The following is a 14,123-nucleotide window of genomic DNA, read 5'->3' as shown; positions in this document are numbered from 1 at the left end:
TGGTCAGAACATGTGACCAAAATAAGCAATTTTTTATGTTGACAAGCATTCAGATTAAATGCTAATCTAATGTAAACCTCTTGCCTTCCCGCTGACTGGCAGTAACAGGGGCCAGGTTTAATTCCCAGGGGTTCTCCTTCAGGTAATATCCAAATACATTAATAAGAATATGGGAGACTGGATTAAACCAGCTGGGTGCATAAGGGACAGCACTTTCCCACCTGCACATAGGCAATTCCAGCAAATATGGGAAGAAAGAGAAGGATAACAGAGCGGGGTGTCACTGGGTATTGCTCTGTAAGCCAAACGATGTCCAATTCCTTGTCCTTGCTGAAGTGTAGTGAGGTCAGTCCAAATCTTCCATACTGGGCTGGTTACTGGCAGTCAATAGCTGAGCTGGTCACCAGTCAAAGAATCATGGAATCTCTTCAGTTGGAAAAGACATTGAAGATCATCAAGTGTAACCATCAACTCAGTCTTCTCTTCCAGGTTCATTGCTTTTCCTGCCTAGCAACAATGCTGACACCTTCCAAGGTTACCCCACCTCCATAAAGGTTCCTGCTGGTGACCAGGTAACCCCATCCCCAAGCTGCTGTTCCCACCAGGCACTGGTGGAGGGGGGTGCTGTTGGCCACCAGCTGTGCCTCTGTGTTCCCCTGCTGCCTCACTGTCCCCTGCCTGCCCCTGAGCTCCCTGACCGACCTTGGCTTAGCTGGATCAGATCCCTTCTGCCGAGTCCCCCACATTAACAGGTGGACACCACCTTGGACATCTGTCCCTGGGGAGTATCTGAAGGCCAGGACCTTCTGTGTCAGGTCACTGGCTTTTCAGGAAGAGCTCTGAAGATTTGAGTACTAATTCCTTAAGTCACTCCTGAACCTGAATTGCTGCTTGATTCAATCCCTGCTGCATCCTCTCATCTTTATTCACCTTCAGCATTCCAAGCAAAGTAGTTGAAGAGGAAAATGTTTTAAAGCAAACTGCTTTTGAGTTCTGAGTTTGTTTCCAAGTATTACTTGTTGTTTTACTTCTCTGGTTGCCTTTCTGGGCTGTAGACAGAAAACACAGAGTTAAATCAATCTTGTTGAGAGGAGGAGTTTCCACGAAGGAAACTTGGCTCCTTTTCAGACCTGGTATCTGTTGTTCAGCTGTAAGATGAAGAAGAGAGGGCAAGTTAGCTCAAAGTCCCATCCAATAGATGACAGCAGTTTAGTGGTCAATCACATACATCACATGCATTTCATATCATAGTTGTGTAAAAACAGTCTCAAAGTGTTACAGTAGCCTTTTCCTTAAGAAATCTTCTGGACTGATAGAAAGCTCTTTTGGACTCATACAAAGGGTGAGTGCAGGAGGGAATTTTGTTTTCATGCAATTTCACTGAATGTTTGGGGTTGTTTTTAACTTTCTGCAATTCAGAAAGTTCAGCTACTCAGCAAGAGTGCTGGGTGTTATGGTTACAAGAACGTGTATATGCTGTAGGCTTAAAGTATGAAATCAGATGGCTTTCACTTCACAAACAGCAAACCTGCTGCACAAACCAGATGTTAACTCACTGAGAAGCTTCGTTCAGAAGATGAAGCAGCAGCATCTGTCCCAAGGCAGAGGACAAAACTTTTTGTTATGTAGCACCTGAGAATTTACAGTCTCTGAAGACACAAACTGACATAATAGAGCTGAACAAAGAGAGGACACTTTTAAGCTGGGGCACTTTTCAGAGGGGTTGGTCCTCAGTACCACTTTTAGAGGCATTACAGAGAGGCAGCCTCCAAGCCCAGCTGGAAAGCAGCAGAACTGCTGGATGGTAGGGGAACATGTGTTTGCTCTGGAAGTATGGAAGCAGAAATAAACCTTATTTCCTGTTCTATTTCTTACTCCAGATTATCTTAGATGAGACTGAATTTCAGGTACACCATTCAGATGTCTGTCCTCACTCTTGCTGTGCTTTGCTGTAGATGGTGAGGAAGAGTTGCTCAGGTCTCATGGAACTGATGAGGGCCATTTGCTCAGCTTCACTGATAAAGCTCCACTTTGGAGGCCCAGCACGCATCCCATGCCAGCCTGTTTTTGCTGATGTACATGGCATCATCTACATTCAGAAAAGGATCAAAAGAATTTCCCTCTCACCTTCCTTCATCATGGAATTTCATCTGTTTTACCTAGAGAATGTTTTTGTCTGCCTAGGGCCTGTCACCATGATGATGTAACAGGTTTACATTGGCTGAGAAGTTTCTGTTCAAACTGGCCGAAGCCCATGAGGACTTAACTTCCCTTGTGTTTCCAAAATAAACTCCCTCTCTGGTCACCTTCAAAGTCATAGAATAGAATCTGCACATTTCCACATCCAGCAGGTTCAACAATTCCCACAGTTGCTGGACATATTGGATCATGAGTCTCGGTGCACGGAAGTACCTGCTGACATCAGTGTGGGATGAAGCAGAACTGCAGCCACCCCAGACTCCTGGCAAAGTCTCAGCTGTACTGAGCTGGCCTAGCAGAGAAAATGGGCAACTCCAGAATTCTCAAAGGGACTTGTAGGCATGAAGGAAAAGCCATAAGAGAAGAGAGTTTTTTAAAACCTGCAGTCTACTCTTAAGGTTTCTTGGATTAGGCTTGGTACTTTTTCCAACTATTTGGCTTTCTTTTAACATTCAGCTTTGGTGAAAATCATCCCATAAGTTTAGAAATAGCACTTTGATTTGAAATCAAGCAGCCCTGAAATGCTTGGGTGTGTTAGTTGACGAGAAGCTCAACATAAGTTGGCAATGTGTGCTCAGAGCCCAGAAAGCCAAATGTGCATTAATGTGCTTTTGTTGTGCATCAGTGTGCCAAAAGTGACCTGGGCTGCATCAAAAGCAGCATGGACAGAAGGTGAGGGAGAAGTCCTGTGAGATCCCACCTGAAGTCCTGTGTTCAGCTCTGGGGCCCCCAGTATATGAAGGACACAGACCTTTTGGAGTGAGTCCAGGGGAGGCCATGATGATGCTCTGAGGGCTGGAGCAGCTCTGCTGTGGAGGCAGGCTAAGAGACCTGGGGTTGTTCAGTCTGGAGAAGAATTAGGGGAGGCCTCAGGGCTTCCAGTGCCTACAAGAGAGCTGGAGAGGGAATTTTTAAAAGAGCATGTGGTAATAGACAAGGGGGAAATGGCTTTAAACTGAAAGAGAGCAGGTTTAGTTTACGCATTAGGAAGGAGTTATTTTCTGTGAGGGTGGTGAGGTACTGGCACAAATTGCTCACAGAAACTGTGGATGCTTTATCCCTGGAAGTGTTCAAGGCCAGGCTGGATAGGCTTGGAGCAACCTGGTCTAGTAAAAGGTGTCCTTGCCTGTTGTCATCTTATTGCAGGGGTTCCATGATGTTGTTTCCTTACTGCAAAAGTTTCATACCTTCTTGCTGTTTCTCATGGGCAGATCCTCAGAGCACTGACTCCTTCACAAAGTAGCTAACTGACTTCAGCTCCTTTCTCAAGCAGCCACCCCACTCTTTTATAGCACTCTTCTTCTCATTGGTTACAGCTGTGGCCTGTTAAACTCAGGCCTCTTCCTAATCTTTGCTAATTGGCCCAGCTGCAACCCCTTGGGAGTAAGATTACTTTCTACACTATCTTTACTTTCTTATATTCTATTGCCCTACACTTGCCCACAGCAGGGGTTGGAACTAGATGATCTTTCAGGTCCCTTCCAACCCACATGATTCTGTGATTCCATTAAATAAGCAAGTCCCTCAACATAAGAATTTTATTTTTCCAAGATTCCTAGGATTATATTTTAAATGCAGTATTTGTCCACGTGCACAGAGCACACCATGAAGAGCCAGTGTAATCTGTTGACCAAACTATTAACAGCTTTTTGCAGGTGTCCTGCCCTTGCTGTGTCTGCTCCACTTACCCCACATGGCACTGCTCTGTGCACAGGTAAGTCCTTGGTGCTCACCTGGGCAGCTGCAAGAACTCCACAGGTCTGTTTGGTGCAGCCTGAGACTGAGCACACTTCTGGTGGGAGACACTTTCTCTTGTCAATCTAACACCAATAGGAACTATTCCAAAATAAGCAGCTGATTTTTATACACTCTTTGGCTACATAACAAAATTACAGAAGAAACATTTGAGGCATGAGAAATTCAAAGTCAAGGTGTTCTGCAGAGTCAAGAGTGTTCAGCTCTGGCCCTCTCCTCCCATGGCTTAGTGGGATGTTGGAACCAGGATGAGGCATGAAAAAGGACTGTCAGGCAGCTGTGGAGAAACATGGACCATCCCCAGCATCCAGCCTGCTTTGAACCCACATCCAGTGCTGAGGTGTCAGTGACTTCCTGGTAAGGACAGGTGTAATCATGGTCCACCTTTTGATGAAACAGCGACCATCACTGAGAAGGTATGTTATGTAAAGGATTGAGTCCACAACTACCAAAGTATTTCACCTGTTTTCCTTCTTCCCCGTTCATCAAAAGCTGTAACTCGTAGTTTCACCACCCAATGCTGAGTGCTCTCTGCAGCTTTTGCTAGTGTTGTATCTTTAATACTGTGTTTTTGTGGATATATTTCGTTTGACAGCAGCTAAATTTCCAAATAGGCAATAAAAAAAAAAAAAAGGAGATTATCTTTGTCCTGAGACAGCAGCTCCAATTCTATAATCTAGCTGCTTGATGCCTTCTCACACGGTAAGTGCCACTGTGAAAGCCTGATAAACTGCTTAAAGTTATCATGCTGTGATTTTATGGGGAGCAATCTTGGATTAGTCTTTTCTTCAGTGCTGCAATCATGTTACATAAACTTGTGCTTACATAAACTTTTTCTACATTTCTCCATTGCATTTTCTCTCTCTCTCTCACTACAAAAGCCCATAGAACATTTTCTTCTGTCAGACTTTAGCTGGATGAGACATGTGGCAACCACTTCCCTAAATCCAGAGATGGAAGCAGAGAAGTGTTATGGGCAGGTACAGGAGGGGAAAAGGATCTTGCTTCCATACAATATGGATATTTCTCATAATCCTATTTTGTCCCAAACTCCATGACCTTCCACTGGTGCTTACACCAGTGCTAGGTGCTTACCCAGGTGCACTCTTAAACAACACCAGCGCAATATTTCAGGCTCTGGCAGAAAAGAGGAAATGGGGGACAATGCAGCATTTTCAAAGATTTCTTTATTATCCAAGTTTGCTATTATCTAAAACCACCAATGTATTAAAGACCAAGATGGAAACTTGAGCTCAGAAACCTGTAAGAATGCACATTTTCAACCTCATCTGTACCTCAAGAGACATAGTTAAAAAACACTGCTCAGTATAAAAAAAAGTTAACATTTCCAAGAATCAAATAAATAATTTACAATGCAACAAAAATTATAGAAATTGTACAGACATTTGAGACTGTTGTGAATAATTTGCAGTCCCATACAGTAAACATAAAAGCCTCCCATCATCAGAGAGGTATTGCAAAACCACTGCCAAAAACTACATTTTATTGCTGGGCTGTTCTGAAGGGCTGATGCTGTCCAAGGTCTTGGAGGAGCAGTCCCTCAGTACTTCCAGAGAACTGGTGATGTCCAGGCTTTCAGAAGAAGTGGATCTACACCCCTGTGTGGAACTGATGATGTCCAGAGTTTTGGAGGAGCGGGCACTGTAGCCTTTTGCAGTGGCGTCTCTGATGAGGATCTCCTGTGCGGACGTGAACATTAACGGGATGAAGCCCTCGCTGTCTGCTGTGAGGACGATCCAAGAGGAACCTGGGAAGACAAGCACATGGCTGTTGATAAATCTTTGTGTAATTAGGGTACCTTTTTACCTTTAAGGTAAAAACCAAATTTCTTCTAGAATTAAATGCTTCGGTATATTTACAACTTTCTAGAAAAGAAAAAGTATGAAAATATACAGGTTGTACAATCTCAAAAATAAAGGACACTTGGCAACTATGATGGATTTTGACATTAGGAGAGGAGACAATAATAAATGCCTCAAATGAGGAGGAGGATTGAAATTCTGAGCAGAATTCATAAGCATCCACACTTGGTTTTAATTAGGTATTGATAAGCTACTTCATAGTGCTAAAGCTACACAGATACTATAAAAAGCAGAGATTTAGTAAATTAAATGACAAATCATTGTAATAAAGACAATTTAGAAATTGCTTTTATTACATGATTTCACTATACTTAATTCCAAGAAATACAAGGAAGGAACACTTAACAGTACTGTACAAACCCAAAATCTCTGGGCCATTTACTATTTGACTTTATCACTAGTTTTTTTTCTCTACAATTTGAATCTGAAACTCTGACTTCTGCCAACATAAATAAGCTAAAAAATTTTTATATTTTTATCCATTAAGCTGATAAAGCAAAAAGATAGAGCTCACGAGGGGTAAGGGAATTCAGAGGAGCATTTCCAGCTGTTTGTAAATTTCTATTATGTAACTTTACGTCACAAGTAACGTCACAAGAAGATTGTAGCTTAAATGCACACAACCATCTAATCTTTTGGCTTAATTTGGACCAAACTTGAAAATCAATACAACTCATGATTTGAAAATACCATTTCTACTTTGCATCTGTATATTTCAAACAAAGATACTCCCTCTAGAATTCTTTAGGAGAAATAAAACTTGGACAATGGCAAGAACAGCAGCCTTAGGCTTTGGGATTGCTGCCCAGTGATCTGAAAGCAGGGGGAGAGCAGATACAGGGGGCAAGTAGATGGAATATAGCACAGGGAATACCTGCAGTAGTGAGAAATCATACCCCCAAGTGTGTTTTCGACTTCTGCCCAGAGTGAGACACTCAAAACTGATATGTACACAGACACGTGGAATGGGCACAGCATGAACTGGTAACAGCAGAGGAGAACACAGCAGCAAGAGAGGCAGTCTTCCTCACAGCAAAACCTGATGTGAAATGCACTGCTGAAGTGTACAGAGCTGCTTCTGTGCTACAGGATTTCCTACAGCAAGTCTAGATGCTGAAGCCACAGATTCAAATATAGAACACTGTACTCCCAAACCAGTCAACCCTACTCTCCTTGCTACTCAGACTTCTCTCTATAGAACGGCTGAAAACAAAACACTGGCTGAAAGCAATTTTCCTGTATAACTAGCTACTTGATAAGGGCGTCAATAAGTAAGCTTGCTCTTTTTTTTTTTTTAATAATGAAAAGACTCTTCTCAGTAAAAGAAGATTCAAAGAAGAATTTTCACATTATTAAAAAAAAACAAAAGGCAAAATTTTATTCATCTTTCATTATTTATTTCTTGGGTTTTTCCCTGGATGGAATATGCATATTGCTATTGCTCACTAAGAGTGACACACAGAACCACAGAATGGTTTGGGTAGGAAGGGACCTTAAAGCTCATCCAGTTCCACTCCCCTGCCATGGGCATGGACACCTTCCACTAGACCAGGCTGCTCCAAGCTCCATCCAACCTGGCTGTGGGACACTTCCAGGGATGGAGCAGCCACAGCTTCTCTGGTAAGGTGTATGAAGTGTTTTAGTCTTGGATAATCCCAACATACCGTGCTGCATTTCTACAAGGGAGAGGTTGAATATCTGCTGGACGACGTTTAGGCGGAGTTTACCACCACAGAGGAGAACAGCCCGACTTTCATCTGCATCACTTTTGGAAAGCTGTCTCTGAAAATGCAAGCAACAGTCATTAGCTACTGTGATGTATAGTTAAAATGGCACTAATCACAACAGGATCACAGACGTGTCTTCAGTGGCATAATTTACAGAAAGTCAAATGCTTCACACATTCAGGCCCGTTTGCAAGATTTATCCTTTGAAGTCTCAGCTGTCAAAGTGTTCATGAGTGACAGCAGCAAGGAAAGTGCTTATGCAGCACGTCAGAACAGGGGAGAAAGTCATGCACTGCTTCTGGAGAAACCATGAGCTTCATCCACAGCACAATCCTCATCCCCATCCTTCCATCTGTGAGGGACTTCCCCAGGGAGCTTGTAAAGCTTCAGGTTTTCTCTCCCCACCTCTCCCCACCCATCCCTGATCCAAAGCTTCAGAAGTGAGAACTCGTGCTCATGAATGCTGGGGTGAGGAACAGACTCACAAGTCAGAAGGGATTATTTGTCCCACCCCTGACCATCACTGCCCCAAGCCTTAAATCCAAAAAGCATCTTCAAAGAATATGTCCAGTTGGGCACAGAAAGGCATTTTTTAAATCTGTTATTACAATTATTAAATGTTTACAATGGAAGACAGTGAAGAGAGTGAGGGAATATGATCTAGAATTTGAATTCAATGCTACAAAATTTAGAACTTTTTTCAATAATAAAGCTTAAAAGCAAGAGGTAATTGAAAGGAAAATGGCAGGTTAAATTACTTTGAATATTGACTAAGGTTAATTAATCTGAATTCTAGAAATGACATAGTAGATCTCTGCCAGGTTTTGATAATCAAGTAATTTACCCTTTCTAGCATGAGATTTGCAAGAGCAAATCTTTCAGCCAAACAATGTGTTTTTCATATGAAATTTCACTTTAAATCCATTTTTAAGCCATGTTAATGGAATTATCTATTGTGTCCCTAAAGGTCTCTTTCCTCCTTGGATGGTGCTCTCAATGCTAATTAGCAACATTTCTGTTTCAAAGCCAGGGCAATTTGCTTTTGTTTCAGTCTCCATTATTTTAGTTTTCCTCACAGGAGAGCAGGAGATTGATACCAATTCCCACACATGGAAATCTTCACTTGTCTAAATTTCTATACAGGAAGCTTTAGATGTTGCCTAGGAAAAGCATTCCCTTCCTAGATCTCTATAAAGGGCTTTAATTCTGCAGCTGGGCTGCAATATGTGAGTCCTCTGGAGTCCCAGCAGCCTCACTGCAGATCTGAGGGGTTTGGCCCAGTGTGAGGTGGAGCAGGGAGCTGCACATTCCAGGATATCCCATTGCTTTAAAAACACTGGAAGTCTGCAGAGTAATGGGATTTATAACCATATATAACTACCTGCAGGAACAGAATGGAAATCTAATCCTACTGACTGTTACTTGAGCATTACAAAGAACATACAGCCATAAACAGGTTTCACCATTAAGGCTTCCAATATTAAAATTACCTGGCAGGTGATTTTAATAAACGATGGTTCCTGAGAAGATGGGTACACTGGAAGATTTCTCTTCCCAGATTTTAGCAGCTCAGTTAATTCAGAAAGATGGTGCTGCAGTTCTGTGAAATTACCAGACAATTTTTCCACATTTCTCAAAAAGTAACTCGCCTCCTTCTCACTGAAGAGGTTATTCTTGTAAGAAGTGGATATTTTGGAAGGTGCCTCATGCTGCTTTTTTGGGGATGTTGGCCTGTTTGAAGCATTAGACAGTGCCACGCTCCGATTAACTGGCTCAGCATCCAGAGTCTTGACAGCTGGAGGAAAATTCATGGAAATCTTTTTCTCTTTGAAGTCGCTGATGTTCAACACCAAGTTTTGCTCATAAGCAGGACTCTTGATTTCTTCAATGAGCTTCCTTCGGCTTGTGGGGGACTGGAGGGCAGAGCGATCTGGAATCAGGAGCCCACGGCTGAGTGGGTGGACATCTCTAGAGGGATCATGAGTAACACTGGAAAGGTTCAAACTGGAGCTGCCATCAGCTGACACAGCCTTTGAAGGACACATTTCAAGTATCAGTTCTTTAATCATCAATCGGATCATGTATTTGTCTGATCTTGAGGAAGGAAGAAAAGCAGGGTCAGAGAATTTTTGTCTTCCAACCAATATCAGTAACAATTTATTGGTCAAGAAGCATAACCCCTTCGGCTTCTCGCTTTTCTCTAGCTGAATTTGTTGAATATTGGGTAAATTGGATGAAGTCAGTGAATAGACTAAAATAACATTACAAGTATTGGAGGCAACAGATACAGTTTGAGTTTTGGAGTCAAAAGCCATTATATCAGGAACAAGAATGCCTGGGATGCTCACTTTTTTAGTAGTGGTAACCTTTCTTTCAAAAGTCACCAAGATGAGGTGTGAGGAATCCTGGCCACTTCCCGTCAGGTAGTCCTTGGGCCTCAGGTGAAGGAGAGGGCTGGAATCAGCACTCTGCTTGCTAGAAAGTATGTGAGTTAGATCCACAGGAGATGTAACTACAGACAAGGGCTTCTCAGACTCCAGTGACTTCTTCCCCCCATCCAAAGAATACTCTTCCTCCCCACACAAGCTGGACTGCGAGGGGAAGGACTCAGTTTCAACGCTCGATGGAACTTCGAAGGCAACACCAGCATTTAAGCCACAAATCTTGTCCAGAGGGAGCTCGGTGGCAACAGCAACTTGTAAATTCTGCGTGGCTTCCACGGCGCAGATGTAGCCTCCCACATCAAAGATCGGGCAAAAAGAGCAAGCGCTGAGTGTTTTCTGAGCATCGTCCCAAATGTAGGAATGGAGGGCACTGCCCACCCCCACAACCAGGCGGTTGCCTTCCTTGGTCCAACAGGCGCAGTGGATGAGCCCGCTGCCCTTGATGTCCGCGTTAATTCTGGAGTTGTCGAGGTGGACAGAGGGCAGCACAGAGGCGTCCCGGGTGGTCAGCACGGCCAAGACCTCCTTGCTGGGATGCCACACGCAGCCCTGGGGGAGCACGGGGTAGGGCTCGCTGATGTCGCACACCTGGGAAACCAGGAGCTTGTTCCTGTCGGCGCCGTTGAAGCAGAGCTGCCAGATGGTGATGTGCTTCTTGTGCTGCACGGCCAGCAGGGCCGGCGCCTCGGCGGGACAGGGGCCCCAGTAGAGCCCATGCACGTGCTCAAACTGCCCCACCACGCTGGAGTCGCCGAAGGCGGGCTCCCCGTTGTGCAGGTGCAGCGCGGTCAGGATCACCTGCTTGCCGTCCGTCCAGGCCAGCCCGTGCACTGGGTGGATGGCCTGGTGCAAGGCGTTGAGGCCGGTGCGCAGGAGCTTCGCCTTTCCCAGCTCCATGGCTTTCAAAGTGGAACATCTACACAGACAGAATGAGAAGGAAAAATAAATTATTCTAGAGGACAGTACCTGGATGATTACTTAGCTTATGACCCTGCCAGTGCTGGACTCTTCCTTCCAGTGAAGTCAATATAAACACAATGTTCACCTACGCTTAATTCACAGCCCAGTAATTTTTCGTTTATGATGTTTCCACTATGAAATGCAATTTTAAGAGAAAGAAACTTTTCTGTTTTCTATAGGCTTACCGTCAGATTTCTGCTGCATTTTCATCACAAGACCAGTCCTTTCATTCTAATCAGTAACTTGCTGTTCTCAGAATATTTTCTATTTACTTCAATATCAACAATTCTCAAAATATTGCTGCTCACTCTCAACTTCCCGGAGCACTTGTGGTCAGATAAAGTCACCCCTTGCAAGTATAACCAAGCATTAATGTATTATCTACAAATCTGATCCTGTATTAAGCATGTGAGAATGAGGCATTTGGATGGTTATCCCAGAAAGCTGTCTAAGAAAGTAAATGCAATTTTGAAGAGAATTAGGATGAGAGCAGATTTTTCTGAGGAAATGAAAGAAAAAAGAATTTAAAAGAAGGCATACACAAGGCATCAACACTTGGGAAAACTTCAGGATTTTACACTAACTTCTAGTTTTTGAGCTGTGAGCAATCCCTACTCCGTGCACAAAAGCCAGTTCAAAGGAATTGATGGTTTCCTAATTTCAGATCTCCACAAAATTTGGCTCAGATGTAAAGCCATGGCACAGAATGAGTTGCAGTTTTAGTAAGAAACACAAAGAACAAGAAGAAAGTTGTTTGAGACTAAAAACTGTCGAACTGGAAAAGTTTATCACAATGTGCAGGGCTTTGGCACCACTCAGTATTTTAATTATTTGTGGATGAACCTAAACTCGTAGGAAGAGGATTGCAAGAATGGATTTTGAATATAAAAATTGTATAGAAAGTTATGTTATTATGACCAAAGTAACATCTTCTCAACCTAATAACAAGTACAAACAATATACTTAGTAAAAAAAACCCAAAACCTGCCAACTTGGATACATCTCCAGGAATAATTTCCTAGGTAGAGGTATAGCAAAAAAGGATGTGGCTTACAATGAGTCACAAGCTGAATACTTCAGTAATGTGAGATATTTTGCAAAGTAAGAATAATTCATTCTGGAATGTTTTAAGAGGGATGGAGATACACAAGGAAGATAATTGCCCTACTTCCTCATTGCTAACAGCACCTCCACTGAACCTACTTCTGAGTTCAAGATGATAGAAATGCCCAACAAGGCTAAGGGATCAGAGAAACACAGGAGATGGGTTCTCTGTCTGGAGAAGATTGTGAGTGGGAACCAGAGAACATTCACCAGCCCAGTGACAGAACATCCATCCACTGGTCTCCAGGTATACTCTGGACAGGGCATGATAATAATCAGCTTAGTTTCAACAAAGATTTAGGTCAGCTATTAAGGAAAAATTCTGACTATATGTGACAGCTAAGCATTGAAGCAGGTTACCTTGGAGAGGAGGGGAAAGTACTCCATGAATTTCATAATCTGTACGAGCCAATTAAGGAAATGTCTGTCAGGGATAAGTTTAAGTACACTGAATCCTGCCTCACAGGAGAGTACTCAAGATACTTCCAGTGCAACTTCTCCACCATTTACCCGGCCTCTCCTCCATAACCAAACTCAGTCATGTTAAGCAATGACCAGTTCCAGGAAAATTAACACTGGATGTTCCCTGTGCTCAGAACCCACACTGCTGGGCAATACTTACTGATGGCAGGGAGATGCGAGATAATGTGCCTCACAAGGCACTGAAAGATGCTAAAGCCTCCTGGGCCGTCTGGAGAGGTTCCTGTGTCACAACGGGCGTTTTCACTATCCCAGCTGCCCTGGAAAAGCAAAAAGAGCAAGAGTGACCAGTGCATTCCTGTGCCCAAAGCCACACCGCCTCCTGCAGCGCCCGGCCCGGCCGCGGCTCCCCGGGCAGGTGTCACACTACAGCCGGGTGTCGGCGAAACGCGGTGCCCGTCCCACTCCCAGGAACAGAGGAGCCGCTGCAGGGACCCCCCTGCACGGAGCGGCCAGGGCAGCGGCGGGCCGGGAGCCCGCACAAACCTCCCGCCTGCGCCGCCGCTGCCTGCGCGGGCCCGCCCGCCCCGCTCCTCCCCGCCTCCCGCCGGCCCGCCCGTCGCCTCTCCGCCCCGCCGCGGCCACGCTCACCCGCCCTGCCGGCGGCCCGGCCTGGCTCCGCTGAGGCGGCCCCGGGCCCTGCAGCCCCGGCGGCGCTGGGCTGTGGCGGGCACCGCCTTCCCGCAGGACCCGGCCCGCCCCTCCTGCACCGCCCGGCCCAGCTCCGCCCGGCCGCGGGGGGCGCCGTCACCACTCCACCCGCCCGGCCGCTCTGCGACGGCGGCGGCGCTCTATGGCTCCGCGGGCGGGGCCTGCACGGGGCGGGCGCCTCGCACCGGTGCCGCCTCCGATCCCCACAGCGCCCCTGAGGGGCCGCGGGCGCTGAGCGGGCGGCGGGAGGTGATGGGGACTCACAAATCAGAGAATGTCCGCAGCTGGGAGGCACCCAGGAAGACCATCGAGATCAGCTCTTGTGCGCAGCGCACCGCATGAATCGCACCGTGTGCCTGAGAACGCTTCCTCAGCTCAGGCTTGGTGCTCGGACCGCTGCTCTGCGGAGCCTGTTCCAGTGGGCAGCCACCCTCTGGGTGCAGAGCGCTTTCCTGATATCCAGTGTAAACCTCCCCTGATGCATCTTCATGCCATTCTCCCGGCTCCTGTCAATGCTTGCCAGGGGGATCAGTGTCTGCCCCTCTGCTGGCCCTCATGAGGATGTTGAAGATCACAATGAGATGTCCCCTCAGTCTCCTCCAGGTTGGACAAACCATGTGACCTCAGCTGCTCCTCATAAGACTTTCCTTCCATACCCTTGCCATCCTTGTGGCCCTCCTTCAGATGTTCTTTTTATATTGTGGCGCTCAGAACTGCACATGGAACTCGAGGTGCGGCCACACCAGAGCAGAACAGAGAGGGACAGTGCCCTCCCGTGACCAGGTCAGTGCTGTGCCTGATGCACCCCCGAGCATGGCTGGCATCCAGCAAAGCATCACCTGCCAGGCTAAGGAGGTGATTGTCCTGCTTTTGTCATTTCCATTGTCCCCAGGGGTCATCCACGGTGTGACACTTCCACA

At 45.5% G+C, this 14,123-nt stretch overlaps 1 protein-coding gene across 1 annotated transcript; it reads right to left on the bottom strand.

The window, feature by feature from the left end:
* Nucleotides 1-5,131: 5,131 nt before the first annotated feature.
* Nucleotides 5,132-12,812, bottom strand: LOC102060798 (WD repeat and coiled-coil-containing protein). The gene is made up of 4 exons (XM_005485094.2): nucleotides 12,695-12,812; nucleotides 9,055-10,924; nucleotides 7,502-7,619; nucleotides 5,132-5,722 (listed from the first exon to the last, which is right to left on the bottom strand). Exons 2-4 carry the CDS (start codon nucleotides 10,903-10,905, stop codon nucleotides 5,451-5,453), a joined length of 2,241 nt encoding a protein of 746 aa, XP_005485151.2. The 5' UTR covers nucleotides 10,906-10,924; nucleotides 12,695-12,812; the 3' UTR covers nucleotides 5,132-5,450.
* Nucleotides 12,813-14,123: the final 1,311 nt, after the last annotated feature.

This window comes from Zonotrichia albicollis, chromosome 3 (genome assembly GCF_047830755.1).
Source record: "Zonotrichia albicollis isolate bZonAlb1 chromosome 3, bZonAlb1.hap1, whole genome shotgun sequence".
NCBI lineage: Eukaryota > Metazoa > Chordata > Aves > Passeriformes > Passerellidae > Zonotrichia > Zonotrichia albicollis.
The sequence above is the reverse complement of the archived record's forward strand: the minus strand, read 5'-3'. Positions and strand labels throughout refer to the sequence as shown.